The sequence below is a fragment of the Phoca vitulina genome, unplaced genomic scaffold, assembly GCF_004348235.1.
Source record: "Phoca vitulina isolate PV1807 unplaced genomic scaffold, GSC_HSeal_1.0 scaffold6, whole genome shotgun sequence".
NCBI lineage: Eukaryota > Metazoa > Chordata > Mammalia > Carnivora > Phocidae > Phoca > Phoca vitulina.
In genome coordinates, this window is record NW_022589709.1 from 67,605,006 (window position 1) to 67,621,538 (window position 16,533).

The window sequence follows — 16,533 nt, forward strand, 5'->3', positions numbered from 1 at the left end:
AGGGAGCCCGACGCGGGACTCGATCCCAGGACCCTGAGATCATGACCTGAGCTGAAGGCAGACGCTTAACCAACTGAGCCATCCAGGCGCCCCAAGTTGCCATTCTTAATACCAAGGAAAACAATGCAGGCACTGAGTTGTTGATATTGCCTAGTTACATTATGTAATATTAAATCTACACGCACAGTAACTCAATACAATTTATTACACTGGTGGGGGAGAATGTTTAATTATTCAAGTAAAAATCCCAAGTGATGTTATAAACATAGCATTAAATGACAAGACCAACACCAAATAACATATTTAATCTTGAAGGAAGTGGTCTCTGTGGAATGATACATACTAGGATTAGACTGTCAAAAATGTTCATTTTACATATACTATTCATAAAACATGCAGTTCAAAATACTCCTACCTGCATTTGACGAAGTGGTCCTGCTAACTGCTCTGTTAATTTGGGCATCTCACTAGACTATGAGAGAAAAGGATGTAAAAACCCAAGTTTAAAATGCTTTCTGCTGTAACAAAACAAAGCCTTCATGATATCCATCAATATCAAATTATAAGATCTTAGTTATTAGCATTTAGAGTTTCTAACGACATTAGTTGGTATAAGCAAAATTACCACTCCTTTCATCCTAAATTATATTATTATTGTATTTCAGAGGAAAATATTACACTCCTAAATTTACAATTTACCAGCTATTTTCTGTGACCACAATGGAATGGAGGGAGAGCAAATATTATAAACACCCATAGTAGTTTACTTACATCAAAATGATTATAAACTGTTTTATCACAGTTTGATTTTGAAATAGTTTTGGCTCCTAGTCAACTCTCATTCTGTGGAAACCAAAAATCTGGGATAAAGAACATTAAAAGTAGTGTCCTCAATTTTTATTTTACCCAGGTATTACTAACTGGGCAAATGAACTTGGACAAGTGGCTTGGATTCTCGGTGTTGGTTTCCTACCTTGTCAAAGAGAAAGAAAAGGTCAGATCCTCAAAACCCTATTCTATCGTGATTAGAATAAAAACAGTTATTTGTGAACAAAGTCTGACAGAGGCAGCCTTTCACAAAAAAAAAATTATTACAAAAATGGTATATATGTATGTGTGAGACAGGATTTAAATTATAGGTAAATTTTCTTAAAAAGCTATTATAAGTTTAGGTGCAACCGTTATGCCTTTATTTTAAGCATCAGTATTTATAAAGGACTGGTTTTGCTGTGCATGTTATATGTCTATTATGTAATAAAATAATGACCTAGGTTCTGTATTATTCCTGTCCAAATTAAAAAAAAAAAAAAGAAAAAAAGAAAAACCATGATGAATGATGAAAAAACAAAATGGCCACAATGAACTCAACACCTCAGTTTGTGAACTCAAGACTACTTAACATCTTTGATATTGTGTCCATTCATGGTCAACAGTTACTGACCGCTTCCTCTCTGGTCAATGTAAGTACAAGACACTGGTCCGGACAAAAGACACCTCAGTGGGATTTCACCAATGCTCTCCCACCAGGGGTATGTACAATTTGTTCCTTCATCTCTCCTTTTAAGTCTCAATTCAAATTTCACTCTCTTGGTGAGGCCTTTACTAATCACCTTATTTAAAATAGTAACCCTATCCCAGTGTTTTCTATCCGCCTCCTCTGCTTCACTTTCCTCCAAACCTTCATCACCATTTGACATAATCTGTGTGTACTTTACTTTATTGTTTACCTTCATCTACTAGCATATAAATATCAGGAAAGCAAAAATTTCTGTTATCTCAAGTGCCTAGATCTGGGTAGTGCACACAGATTTTTAACAAATATTGGTAGTTACTTGATATTTGTATTCTAAGGATTGTATTTCATCTTTAAAATTACTTTTAACAACATAAAAAATGCAGGGACACAGTTTTAGAAAGAACACATTTCTAAAAAGAAGTTAGTATATTAAGCAGACTTTTTCATATTTATAACAAGTACCTTACTATGTTTAACCTTTCCATCTGGCTAGAAAACATTCTTCTAAAAGTATCAACAAAATTCCATGTGACTTGTAGTGTAATTCTCCATCTTGCTGTTGAAAGGCACCACCACAAGAATTGATGACACTACATATAACACAGTGTGGTTTCACTGAACAAATCTTAATTAACCACATATAGTGACATCTTGCCCACAAATTTCAGAATAATGGTTTGGTGAAGCCCAACTCCTTTGAAGAGGTAACATACTTGGGCTCTCAGAAAACAGAGGATTTTTATAGTGCCACATTAAAAACAACAAAACAAAACAAAACAACAAATGCAAGAAATTAGCTATAAGACAAAGTCTGACACAGGCAGAAGAGCACCAATCCCCAAATTATCTTCAAACTTAGGTCTTTTCAAACAGAATTGGATAAATATTCTTAACAACTACCCCAGAAATTACTGTAATAAAATTCTGAACCTAAGAAAAACAACAGCCAAACAGAGTATTTTGTAAAGTAATGAATTCCTCATCTGCAATTACTTCACAGGTGCAGAGCAGGCATTCTCAGGAGTATAAACTGTTTTGGGATTATTGTCCTCTTTGTTATCACTGCCACTCTAGCTCTAATTCTAATCAGTAATCAGGGAGCTGAGAGAAAAGGACCTACTTATTTCAACAAGTAATGTATCTGACCTGCTTCATAAAGAAGGAAATAGTTAATAAGTCGATCAATGGCAGAACTGCAAAAACCGTCTGTCTTACACACAATTCATTTGAACGTTAAACTAAGTGTACATGGTAAAAGGTCTTCTAAAAATTTAGAAATTAGTATTATTTTTAGAGGGCAAATGTCTTTGTCTTATTCTTATTTTGTCCACTTCAATGAATAAAGTTCGAAATGTAAAACATGCATTTTACTTTTTAAAACAAATCATACTGGGGCGCCTGGGTGGCTCAGTTGGTTAAGCGACTGCCTTCGGCTCAGGTCATGATCCTGGAGTCCCGGGATCGAGTCCCGCATCGGACTCCCTGCTCAGCAGGGAGTCTGCTTCTCCCTCTGATCCTCCCATCTCTCATGCTCTCTCTCTCTGTCTCATTCTCTCTCTCAAATAAATAAATAAAATCTTTAAAAAAAAAAACAAAAACAAATCATACTGGTTTTTGGAAAAAAGTAAAAGACAGATTAGTGTTTTTGTGGTGGGCCATCCAGCACTTCATTTTTTGATTTTTAAGAGTTGCTGAAAGTGAACAAACCACTCAATGAAAAAATTACTGCGAAACCAAAAATGAGAATCCTATAGCTACTACCTCAAACCTTACCTATGACAACTAAGACTTCAGCCACTCAGAAAATCAGTTGCTTCATAGTTGTTCTCCATTACTGGGAGGAGAGATATTAATTTAACCTCACTATCCCCTTTTATTTTCACTCTTTTGCCTAATTTTATTTTCATTCATTCATCCTTTTCTTTCTAGGACTATCTGACCAGACCAGATCTTCAAACAATGCACTGGGTTACAGAACAAATTTAAGGCTTGGAATATGATTAATGACTATCCAAAAATAAGATCTTATTTCACTCTCCTTTCTGATAATATGTATTATTTAATACTCTTACTATATTTGTGTTAGTGTTGATTTCTAATTAACAGTACCCATAACATGTAAATATGGAACATTTTTATAATTTAAAATATCCATAGTAATATTAAAATTAAGTTACAGGATGTGTGAATTAATCATTAAGGTATGTTAAATCTATTAACTCACATTCTCTTGAAACACAAAGCAGCTTAGTAGTGCCGTTGCCTGTTCTGCAGACAGGTCATTGAAAAGGCCATTAAACATCATCTCAGTTAGAAGGAGCTCATCAGCACTAGATCACCACACACACAAAAAAAGAATAATTTTCAAATGTTGTAATATAAAAATAAAAAATGTATACATAATGCTTAAAATGTAGAAAGTTTTTTAATAAAATCCATTATTTGACCATAAGGAGCGATCAATGAGGAACGACAAAGATTTATTTAAGAAAATGGCAGGTCTGGGGCGCCTGAGTGGCTCAGTCAGTCAAGTGTTTGCCTTCGGCTCAGGTCATGATCCCACTGTCCTGGGATTGAGCCTGGCACCGGGCTCCTTGCTTCGCGGGAAGCCTGCTTCTCCCTCTCCCACTCCCCCTGCTTGTGTTCCCTCTCTCGCTGTGTCTCTCTGTCAAATAAATAAACAAAATCTTAAAAAAAAAAAAAAAGAAAAGAAAATGGCAGGTCTTTATATCTTCCAATATATCAATAATAAATGTAAGATGGTTATTTCATGTAAAAATCCCATTCTAGGAAACACCAAAATGCAAACATTTACTGAAATAAAGAACTCTTTCTTAACTCTCAGTATACCAGGAAAGACAGTCATCACCATTTTTCCTCTTGGTCCAAGGATCCATTTAATTGTTTTTAAGTTGTTTAACAATTTATAACACAAAGGGAAATAATGAAAAACAACTTCATTAGAAATCTTAATAATTACAACGTAACCATAGGAGACACACATTGCATTCCCAGTGTTGAGAACATATATAACCAAGATGGCCAATGGACTTTAAATGCAACTAACTGCTGCTCATCAACTGTCATCTGTGAATCTGGACAATATCCATGTAGTAAATACAATTCCAAATTTCAAATACATCTCCAATAGGTACTAGCTTATCATTACTTCTGTTTTTCTCCTGCACTTAGCATTATCAAAGCATACTATTGACTGCAGATTTTAAATCATCTCTTTTAAAGACTCTAGCTGGGTGGCTCAGTTGTTAAGTGTCTGCCTTCAGCTCAGGTCATGATTCCAGGGTCCTGGGATCGAGCCCCGCATCAGGCTCCTTGCTATGCGGGAAGCCTGCTTCTCCCTCTCCCACTGCCCCCTGCTTGTGTTCCCTCTCTCCCTTTGTCTCTGTCAAATAAATAAATAAAATCTTAAAAAAAAAAAAAAGACTCTAGCTTATTATTTTTGGTTCCTCTTTTGAATCACCAGAATATATTATTTTTTAAAACTTTCACAAGTTGTAATTTTGTTGAAGAGGAAGGCCATCCTCTTTGCTCCTTAACTGTACAACATTTTCATATTCAGGTTTATATTATAAAGATTAGAATGATCAATCCAACAGATTTTTTTTATCTCTCCCTCTTAACAATTTCCTTGTATTTACAACTGTCTTTAGTATTTGACCACTTAAAAACTATCAAGGACAATTTAGCAAACAAATCATAAAAGGTAAAAGACTATTGTCACAAGTCCTTTTAGTAAAATGGAATGGTCCAAGTTCTTAGCACAAAACATTACATAACTCCTGCTTGCTAAACAGAAAGGAAAGTAAAATAAATAAGAACCTTAAAAATTTTTTTTTGTCCTTAGAGATACATTATTCACTCATCGATTCTTCAGTTTGAGAATTTACCTACAGTCTAAGATTTTGCTATGCGATTAAATTCACCATCATCACTTATGTTCTGATTTGTGTAATAATTGCAAAATATATTTCCTGTTTTCTCTTTGCCATCATGGGTGGAAAACAAAAAAATCTGAATGCTCAACTGTGCTCAATGGAAGCTATAAAAGACTACAAAGATAGTGTTTCTACAATTCTGTAATCAAGGTTCCACAACGTATCTTACATCTATAAAAGGGTTTAATAGACCCATTCGGTAATTTTGAGGGCGTTACCTCAATTTAAAAAAAAACAACCAAAAACAAGCAAATCTATTTTTTGAGTTCTAAAAAAATAAAGTCACGAACTATCAATCTTTATAAATAGTTCTAACTAATCAAAAATAAAGTAAAAAAACTAAATTTGGGTTCCTAATAGTCAAATGAGAATTAAGTCAAACAAAGAGGACAATACAGGCGCTACGTATTACTACATACACGCCACTAAGGTGGGTGGCAGACAAGAAACACAGTAATCACAGGAGAGTGATCTAACAGGTTATACAGGCAATTATGAAAAAAAAGTTGAGGAGCTTAAAATAAGATTGGAGAAATTCACAGCAAGTTTCATAAGATGGAGGAAAAAATATGTAGGAATTGGGATTTGGGGTAGGAGTGAGGGAAAGGTCATGCTAAGATAAAGAAATATGTGTGGGATGTGGCTAGAGAGGAAAGGCAACAACACACTAAATTATGGCATTTATTCTAAAAGCAATAGGGAATAACTGAGAGACTTTCACCAAAAGAATGAAATGATAGGCTCTGTGCTTTGGAAAGAACACTGGGAAAGCAGTATAATGGATGGATTATAAAGACTCAAGATAGGAGGCAACAAAAATGAGGGCTTCTGCAGTACTCTAAGCAAGAAATAATGAAAGCACATTAGTGGGCAGAGATAGAGGAAACACTCAGGAAGATGGGAAGAGAGAGAAGAAGGGAGAGGAATCTAGGATGACTCCCAAGTTTCTGTCGTTAGTGGCTGGGTCTTATTCAGCAAGAAAGAGACCAGAGGGAGAAGCAAATACTGGGGGAAAAGTAACGTACTTTCATATGTGATACTGTTCTCTCTCTCTCTCTAAATAGTCTTATTTTAGAGTAAAATCAATACTATTCTCCCAGGACTAAATCCAGCTGCAGATACCCAAAAGAAATTTTCTATGTTAATTGTTAAATACTATATAATATTACAAAGAAATAATTCCAATAACATTAATTCTGGCTTATGAATTAGTAAACCAGTCCTATGGCTTAGCTTTAGACCTGGGTAAATTATTAACCTATGGTGCCTATAATTCTTTAATTACAAAGTAGGAAAGCAGGTTTAAGGAAAACAAGAAGCCGACATGCCAAATCTAACTTGAACAAATGATGTATTTGGTTCACACAGTGACTAAAAAAATAATTCTCAACTGATCTGTGAACAATTAAAAACCAAGGTATTTCACCTAAAATTCTGGATTTTTGGCTTTTCTAAGTTGAAAAATCTGTTATCACATCGTTCCGTAATAATTGGGGCTGAGTAGTTGCTGCCCCCTTTTGGTGACCAAGAATTGTTTTAGTTTACCACACAATCTCCTCCTGGCTCTGCCAGACATGAGTTCTTAACATCTGAACTAAACAATCAATAAGAATAATATGAATACATCTTCCCCAGAAACATGTGAAACCATACACAAAGGCTATAATTCTCCAGCCCCATCCATTAGGGCCATGGTGAAAACACAAGAAACTGTTGCAAAACATCTTTTATGAACTCAATGAGTATAATGGTTAACAACTATGGACAAAACAAGAGTATCTTCAGGCTAATGGAAATCACATGGAATCTTGAGCCAGAACCATTCAAGGGGCCCTTCCTGAATTTCTGACCCACAGAAACCACCAGAAAGAATGAAATGACTGCTATGGTTTCAAGTCATTTAGTTTTAAGGTCATTTGTAGTATGTCAGAAGATCACCAAAATAGACAATATCTTTATCCAGTTTTATGCCATGGCCTATAATATGCTATGCTGTAATTCCCTGTTTCTTAGCCCAAAACTTTAATAATATCTCTTATACAATAGGATAATGGTTATTAGACTAAGTTTAAGGTGGGAAAATGTTCAAAATTGTAAAAAAGAATTAAGTATACAAAACTGTATAAACTAAGATCATGAATATGTAAAAATATGCAATGCATTAAAATAAAAAAAGGAAATATATCAGAATGCTAATAGCATTGTATTAAATAGTGGGATGGAAGAGATTTTTTTAACGCTCTTTTTCTAATTTCATCATCAAAAACTGCATTTACTATGGAAGGTATTTTACAAACTTTTAATTTTTTTATTTTTTAAGATTTTATTTATTTACTTGAGAGAGAGAGAGAGCACAAGCAGGGGGAGCGGCAGGCAGAGGAAGAAAGAGAAGCAGGCTCCTCGCTGAGCAGGGAGCCTGATGCAAGGCTCGATCCAAGGACTCTGAGATCATAACCTGAGCCAAAGGCAGACACTTAACTGAATGAGCCACCCAGGCACCCCACAAACTTTTTATTTTTAAGACAGCTCTTTTTTTTTCCAAAAGATTTATAGCCCTTGTATAAAAACAGTATCTCATTTTAAAATCAGTTTTCTAGAACAACCAGTTTTACCTGCTTATCTCACAAGCCACTCGTCCTTTCATCTCTATGACATCAGAAGAAGTAGCAAATCCCAACCTCCTTAAAACACGTTTGCGACATTTGAGCTCATCCATTTGTAGGACAGTTCTTGCTTTCTTTAATTCTCGCTTTGCAGATTTAATATCAATTGCAATCTAAGGCATATAAAAGTATAAAGAAAGTTCAATAAAGTAAACAAAGTAAAACAAGATTTATTCATATAATGAAATAAAAAATATATTTTTTAAAGATTTTATTTATTTGAGAGAATGTGTGCACGAGCGGGGGGGAGGGGCAGAGAGAGAGTCTCAAGCAGACTCCACACTGAGTGTGGACCCAAACACAGGGGTCGATCCCATCACCCCAAGACCATGATCCGAGCCAAAATGAAGAATCAGGTGCTCAACCAACTGAGCCACCCAGGCACCCTAGAAAATATTTTATAAGGATACCTTATGTAGGATATTACACAAGAGGAATGATATATCTGTAGTAATTAAATACCAGCAAAAATATTAAATATATGGAAATATATTAAAGCAGGGAGGATATTCAGGAGTTGTTAAAAGTTTAAGAAGCTGGGGAACACAGCATGGTTCCTGCTTAAATGAGGAGCAAGGAGGCAGGTTTAGAAAAAGGAGTAAGTTGGATAGCCATTAGCTAGATAAGGTAATCTGCTGGAGGTTGAAAAAGTCAGTGGTAAATTAGGATAGGCTCTCCCAGACAAGATCTGACAATCATGCTTCCAAAGCAGCATTAGATCCAGCTTTTCAACCTTAGGAAATCAGGGGGTAGCTTAGAGAACAGGAAAGATGAGGGTATAGGAGTCTTATCTCTTGGCTACCAGTATTTCCCCCATGATGTCCTGAAAAGTATTTCTTCTATTTGCCTTCTAATTGTATCACAAAACTGCCTAAGCTAGAAATGGCTTTAGCCAAGAGAATAGATCTTTATTCTACACTTTAAAAGGAAAATGTATTTTTAGGTCATCCTCCAGAATGGATGAGTTTTAAAATTCAATTAATCAGTAAATACTACCTACTTTCCAATTGGGACAAGAATATAGTACAACAGCAAGAAAATAATGAATTCCTAAGATTGAGGCTTGAAGTTCAGAAAAACACTGACAAAAAGAAAATTTTAGGGACTCAGAAGTTGAAATTCAAAGACTCCGGAATTTTGCATATGATTTATTAGGCTTCAATTGAGGATCAGAAATGATAAAGACAATGACTGTGGTCAGTAATGGGTATTTACTGACAGCTATGTACCCCATTTCTAGTGCTCTACATTATTTCATTTAATTCTTACAGCAATTGTGTAAGACAGGTAACTAATACTAAATGTGAATTTTACCAAGGTAAAAATCTGAGAGAGATTACTAAGTAAACTGGTCAAGATCAGAGCTAGTGAGTAACAAAGATGGGATTCAAAACCACTCTGTCAACCTTCAGAATCCAGTCTCTTAATGGTTATTTATATTGCTATGATCAAATGTGTTGTCATAATGCTATGAGGATAAGAAACAACTCTCTGCTACCTAGCATAATTTATCAGGTCTTTTAGGAAAAAAAAGGTGTTTTCTAAGTTTCCTTGATTGAGGATGTCCATATAAGAGCAGAAGACTGCTAAGTACTCAGAGGCATATAAAACTTACTGGTTAGTAGAAGAGAGCCCACTAGTGAATTTTTTTCCTCAATAATTTTTATTTTTTAATTACTTTTTTTTTTAAAGATTTTATTTATTTATTTGACAGAAAGAGACACAGCGAGAGAGGGAACACAAGCAGGGGGAGTGGGAGAGGAAGAAGCAGGCTTCCCGCGGAGCAGGGAGCCTGATGCGGGGCTCGATCCCAGGACCCTGGGATCATGACCTGAGCCGAAGGCAGATGCTTAAGCGACTGAGCCACCCAGGCGCCCCCTCAGTAATTTTTATTAAAATGTATTTTGGATATATTGAGTTAAACGAAAATATTGAAATCAATTTCACCCATTTCTTTTAAAAAGTGAAAGAATTTACAATTACATACGTGGTTTACATTATATTTCTGTTAAATGATGCTGTTTTAGATCTTTTCCTACACATTTTAATTTTTTTTTTTTTTAAAGATTTTATTTATTTATTTGAGAGAGAGAGAATGAGAGACAGAGAGCATGAGAGGGAGGAGGGTCAGAGGGAGAAGCAGACTCCCTGCCGAGCAGGGAGCCCGATGCGGGACTCGATCCCGGGACTCCAGGATCATGACCTGAGCCGAAGGCAGTCGCTTAACCAACTGAGCCACCCAGGCGCCCCTTTTCCTACACATTTTAGAAGAACAGATACATTCATGTCTGTAAAAGCATGGATACACAGTAATAGGAGCTTTTCTCCCACAGAAGTGAGATCAGCTTCCTTTTTTCCTCCCTAATAAATCATCTGTAAATACATGTGTAATACATTTTGCAAAGACTACATGTAAAATGACCTCATTTTTTTTTAAAGTTTTTTTAAATTAAAGATATTTATTTATTTGAGAGAGAGAGAGAGAGAGAAAGCATGAGTAGGGGGAGGGCAAAGGGGGAGGGAGAAGCAGATTGCCTGCTGAGCAAGGAGCCCAATGCGGAGCTTGATCCCAGAACCCTGGGATCATGACCTGAGCTGAAGGCAGACGTTTAACTGACTGAGCCACCCAGGTGCCCCGACCTCATTTTTTTTTTAATTTCCATGTTGATTTCCATGATATGGATATGTATAAGTCATACATCTAATTCCCTACTGATGAAACACTGAGGTTATTTTTATATTCATTTGCTTTTTCAGACAATGCTACAAGAACATGCTTGTACTACCTCACGCTTTGGAGTCTCAATTCCTAGAAGAGGAAAGCCTGGTCAAAAGGTGTGAGTGACAAAAATGGTAACAGTTGAGGGATCAGATTCTTGAAGCCTTCTTAGGCAAGGCTAAATAAGGGACGTGAAATTTATCCTGCAGTCACTAGGAGGCCATAAAAAGACTTGTTTTTTCCCCCCTAAGTTGTTAACTGTAGTCTTCGCTCATTATAAAATATTCTCTAAGCACATTACAGACAATTAGGGAGGGAAAAAAAGAAGGGAAAAAACACTACTATAATCTCATTACCCAAATACCACCACTTCAGGATTTCCTTCTCATCTTTTTGGTGTATGTTTTTATTTGTGCTAAATTGTAATCATAGTCCACATTGATATTAGCATTTAATGCACCTGCACAAGCATTTTTCCATGTACTGCTGAGTTTTCATAGCCAGTTTACTTAGTCAGTCCCTTTGCCAGACACCAAGGCCTTTTGCAGTTATGTCTGAGTAGCTCAGATAATGCCACTCTCTGTGGCTTCATAGTGCCTTCTCTGTGGATGCTTTCTAGTCACCATTCAACCAAGCTCAGGAGTCTGTGTTCTTGTGTTGTGAACTGTTCAGGACGACTCTCTGGTGGCAACACAGGAAGTAAATGGAAGCAGGGAGGGAGCTGATGGAACGGTCTCGCTGAGAGATGAACAGGCCAGGATCCCAAGTGAGGATCTTTGTACCAGTTACTAAAGCTTTTTGGGTCTCCATTTCCTCATCTTGAGAAGCACCTTCCTGGTGGACCAGAGCATGGTACACTATATGTTCGTTGCCCACGTGGCAAAAGGCCCCCTTATGTTAGTTCACAGAAAGCTAAAAGGGTGCTGTAAAACCGTGAACTAAACATACTACTCTGTTAAGCCAAGAAGTTTCCACTTACAAGCATGTTCAATAAATAGTAGGTATCTACTTTATAAAGAGATCATTTGGGATATGGGAGAGCACAAGTAAGCTAAAATGAAATACCTGACCCTAAGGAGCTTAAAATAATAATTTGTGAAAGGAAGACAAAGGCGGTAAAAGTGGCATGCGATAAAAGCTGAAAAAGCATAATAGCAAGGAGCTGTAAGTTTCAAGGAGAAAGTGACATTTCTATAGCACAAAAGATTCTAATTGAAGAGAAGTGGATAATGGAAAGGAATGTGTTCATTTCTAAAAGCTTTTCCTAAATTCATTATTCACAATGGCTCTAAGAATGCTTTTCTGGTTAGAGGGTATAGCTAATTACCCTTAAAAGCTAAACTATTACAACTTCATACCACTAGGAAGGCTATAATCAAAAAGACAATAACAAGTGTTCGTGAGAATATGGAGAAATAAGGATTTTCATAAATCGCTGGTAAGAATGTAAAGTGGTATAGCCACTTTGGAAAAAACTTGGCACTTTCTCAAAGGTTAAACACAGACTTACTGTATGACCCAGCAATTCAACCCAATTCCACCCAAGAGAGATGAAAACATATCCAAACAAAAACTTGTACATAAATGTTGGTAGCAGAATTATTCATAATAGCCAAAAAGTGGAAAAACCCCAAATGTCTATCAACTGATAAAGTGTTAAACAAAATGTGGAATATCCATATAGTGGAATATTTTTCAGCCATAAACAAGAATAAAGTACTAATGCATGCTACAACATGGATGGACCTTGAAGACATTATGCTAAGTGGAGAGAACAGGCACAAAAGGCCACATGTTGCAGGATTTTTTTTTTATGAAATCTCCAGAATAAGCAAAACCATAGAGGCAGAAAGCAGATTTGTAGTTGCTAGGATCTGGAAGATGGGGGAAATACGAAGTGACTGCTAATTGGTATGAGGTTTCTTTTTGGGGTGATGGAAATGCTCTGGAATTGGACAGTGGTATGGTTGCAGTCATCTGTGAATATGTTACAAACCATTGAATTGTACACTTTAAAAGGGTGAATCTAATGCTACATGAATTATATTACATTTAAAAAAACTGTGAAGAAAACCCATCAAATACCAAATTATAATAAAATGATTTTTATCTTATCTTGCTGATAAGAATTGATGGGTTTCCTTAAAAGATAGGTAGATATTTCCCTGTTTTAGCTATGAAACCAATAGGAAAGGAAAATAAAAAAACACATATTCATTAATTTAGTGACATACATAGAATTTTATGATAAAAAAAATAAGTTTCTGCCATACCTGTGCTTTTTTTTCACAAAGCGTATACACAGTTTCCAAATTCGGATCATTGTGAAGTGGATGAGAATACATTCTATGCTCAAAAGCCTCCACTTTCTGGATAACTTTTTTCAGCCCTTGATCTTGAATGCCCATATCATCAATAGGATCTAATAAAGGAACACCATCAGGAAAACGTTTCTGAACTTCCTAAAACAAAAAATTTAAAATTAATGTTTTCATTTTATAGACAAGATTAGTTAAGACTAAATAAATATTTCCTTCTATGTTTTTCTATGCACAAAGACAGAAACATGCCCTTAAAAATACACTTAAATTGGAGCACAATTTTTCATTGCGTATGTTTTGAAAATTCCTTCTGAATTGCTGTACTATGATTTATTGATACACGGATGTGTTAAATTAATAATTCTAGTATTTAGAATTCAACAGTTCTGAATGTGGCACAACTTATTGATAAGCACATTATTATATATTTAGGTTGTTGTAACATCTTACTGTTATAAGTAATCCTGTGTTAAACAACCCAAGTGTAAACCGTTTTCAATTTTCTCATGATTTCCTTGGGGCTGATTCCTAGGGGTGCACTACTGAATGGAAAGACATAAATTTTCTAAAGGGTTCCAGATCCCTGTCAATTTTTTTTTTTACATGATTTAACTGTTAAATATAATGAGCATGTGAGTTCAGAGAAAGGACAGCTCACTGTAGGCTGGTATCCCCCTGGGAGACTTTCAGGGTCTTGAATAGGCCTTAAAGGTAAAATAGGATTTGGTGAGTTAGGGATTTAAAAAAAAAAAAAAACGTTATCCACATAAAGATTCTGTAAAGCTGTCAAGAGAATTCTTCAATTCAGGAAGCCTACCTATGGATCACAGCTTATTCCTACTCTAATGAAAGCATCCTGTTTATCTATCTTTGTTTTCTCAAATTCTAGTATAGAGCCTTTGACACATAGTAAATACTAATCCAAGTATTTATTGACTAAATAAATGACAAAATTCCTTTTTTCTTCCCCTACTGGAAAATAAAATTCTAGAATGTCATAATCTTTCCTACTGAAAGTAAAACTATTTCATTAATTTATTAACTACACTAAAAACTGGTTAAAAATCCTAGCATGTGATTTTATACATAAAATTTTTAATACAGTCTAGTTATTTTCACTCAACAAATAATAAAGCAAAATATATTTTGCATATAATATCAGCCATGTTTTCCTCTGTGAAATCTCCTTTGGTAACTCACTTTGTTGGTATATTCACAAGGAGTGGACAATCTACACAAAGATTTGTTATTATTTTTTACTAAAAAGAACTGCCACTGATGGCAGTGTTTATACTTTTGAAAGAAAGCAATACATTTTAAAGCATTTAAGTTGTCTTGCTATAAATCCTATTTATATTCACATAAAATTTATATTTAAATTTATAAAATTAACACATCTACCTGTATTGATTTTAAAACACTCTGTCTGTTATCCACTGGTCGAAGGTCTTTAGGAATGTAAAGCCTAACACTGCTGATGGCAGACAAGAGGTGCACCAAAACTGGAACAACCTGCCAAGAAAAAGTTAAAGAACACCACAATTAAAACTGCACATTTTCAAACTCTGCCATTTCCTAAATTTAGTGTGAATCCTTAAAACGAAGCTGCATTTACAGTTTGTGACACACCTAATAGTTGATAATAATCACTGTGGAAGCTTGTATCTTATTAGAAGTTATATTCCAAAAGTAAACACTAATTCAACCTCTAAATAACAGGCAAATAAACGGTACCTAAACATAAGTTATTCCCGCAATAACAGAATTCATTTTCATGTCCTCATTTATTGGCACTTTTTGAATACCTTAAAGTACAAGAGCACTACAAAGGAAGGAAAGACTCCTGGTTTAGCTTTAGATAGCCAAGTAAGTTTCATGTAAGCTCTGGATGGGCCAGAAGGAAGGGCGGATGAAAAAAAGTATTTCAACCAGAGGAAATAGTATACTCCGTAAGACATAATAAAGAATCACCTATCTTCAAACTAACTTTCATGCTTTCTCCTGACAAGAATACCCTTCCCTCACCATCAAACTGACATTTTGCTTCCTTTAAGTATGCTTCCTTTAAATTTAGAGGGCATCTGTACACTGAGAAGTTAACATTTTCAAAGGTCCAAATTCATCTGTCTATTGGTCTCTCACGGCTACCTTTAGTGTGATCACTACTGAAAAAACAACTGTCACTGGCTTGCTGGTAACAAATACATTCCTAGTGTTTTATTGAACAAAATGGTATAGCAGCTGAGCAGTTTCTAGAGTCACGGCTGCCTGGGTTTGAATTCAGTCTTCTGCTAGTTTTGTGACTTTAAGGAAGTCTCCTCATCTTTTTAATTCATTCTCCCCATTTTAAAAATGGAGATAAAATTGTATCCATCTTATTAAACTGTTTTGAGAATTAAATGAAACAATGCATGTAAAATACTTTAAAATAGTGCCTTAACACCTTCAAAAAATGTTATTTTGTATAAGCAAATATAAGTGTCAACAGATCTGTATATACCAAAACTAAAATATTAACACAGATCATACTCAATAACCAAAGAGAAAAGGTATTTGTTAAGTGTTAAGAAATGAAAAAGAGGAATGAAAAAATAGAGAAAGCCATTTAAAGGAGACAATTACAACTTTGAAAACGACCAAAAAAATAATACAACAAACTATCTATTTTATTTTCTCAATTGTTAATACCTTGCCATATGTGCGTTTTTCTCTTTCCAGGTAAGATTTTGGGGTTTTTGGAGGGAGTGTTTTTCATTCTTTCTGCCTTCCTTGTTCCTCCTCTCATTTTAACCATTTGAAATTAATATGCAGATAACATGTCACTTTACTTTACCAGCAAATACATCAACATGTATCTTCTAAGAACAAGCACATTCTCCTGCATAACCACATTATATCATAAAAATTTAACAATAATACATTATCATCTAATATACAGTTCATATTCAAATTTCCCCAACTGGTTCACTAATATCCTTTATAGCTACTACTACCACCACTACCACTTTCAGATCTAGGATCCAGCCAAGGGTCATTTATTGCATTTAGCGGTCAGGTCTCTTTAACCTTTTTAAATCCAGAATACTTTTGTTTTTATGGGATTGACATTTTCATATAATTTCAAAGTTAAAAGTTATAAGAATAGAAGAGCTCCTGTATACCTTTATTCAGATTCACCAATTATTTACATTTGCCCCATGTGCTTTTAACATTCTCTCTGCACACATACAAACCACATCCACAGTACAAGTATTAAAAGAGGGAAATTTAATGTTCATACAATGATATTATCTACACAGTCCGTATTAAAATTTCACCTACTTCTCCAATGTCTTTTATACCACCCTCCTTCTCTCCC

General features: G+C 35.1%; 1 protein-coding gene across 1 annotated transcript in view; it reads right to left on the reverse strand.

Annotated features, from left to right (window-relative positions):
• Positions 1–16,533, reverse strand: part of MTREX (Mtr4 exosome RNA helicase) — a 114,759-nt gene that overhangs the window by 11,855 nt on the left and 86,371 nt on the right. The window contains exons 20-24 of the mRNA XM_032404412.1: positions 14,577–14,687; positions 13,128–13,316; positions 8,085–8,248; positions 3,741–3,846; positions 416–472 (exon numbers count right to left, since the gene is read on the reverse strand). Coding sequence (XP_032260303.1) covers positions 416–472; positions 3,741–3,846; positions 8,085–8,248; positions 13,128–13,316; positions 14,577–14,687 — 627 coding nt within the window. The remainder of the gene's footprint in view (positions 1–415; positions 473–3,740; positions 3,847–8,084; positions 8,249–13,127; positions 13,317–14,576; positions 14,688–16,533) is intronic.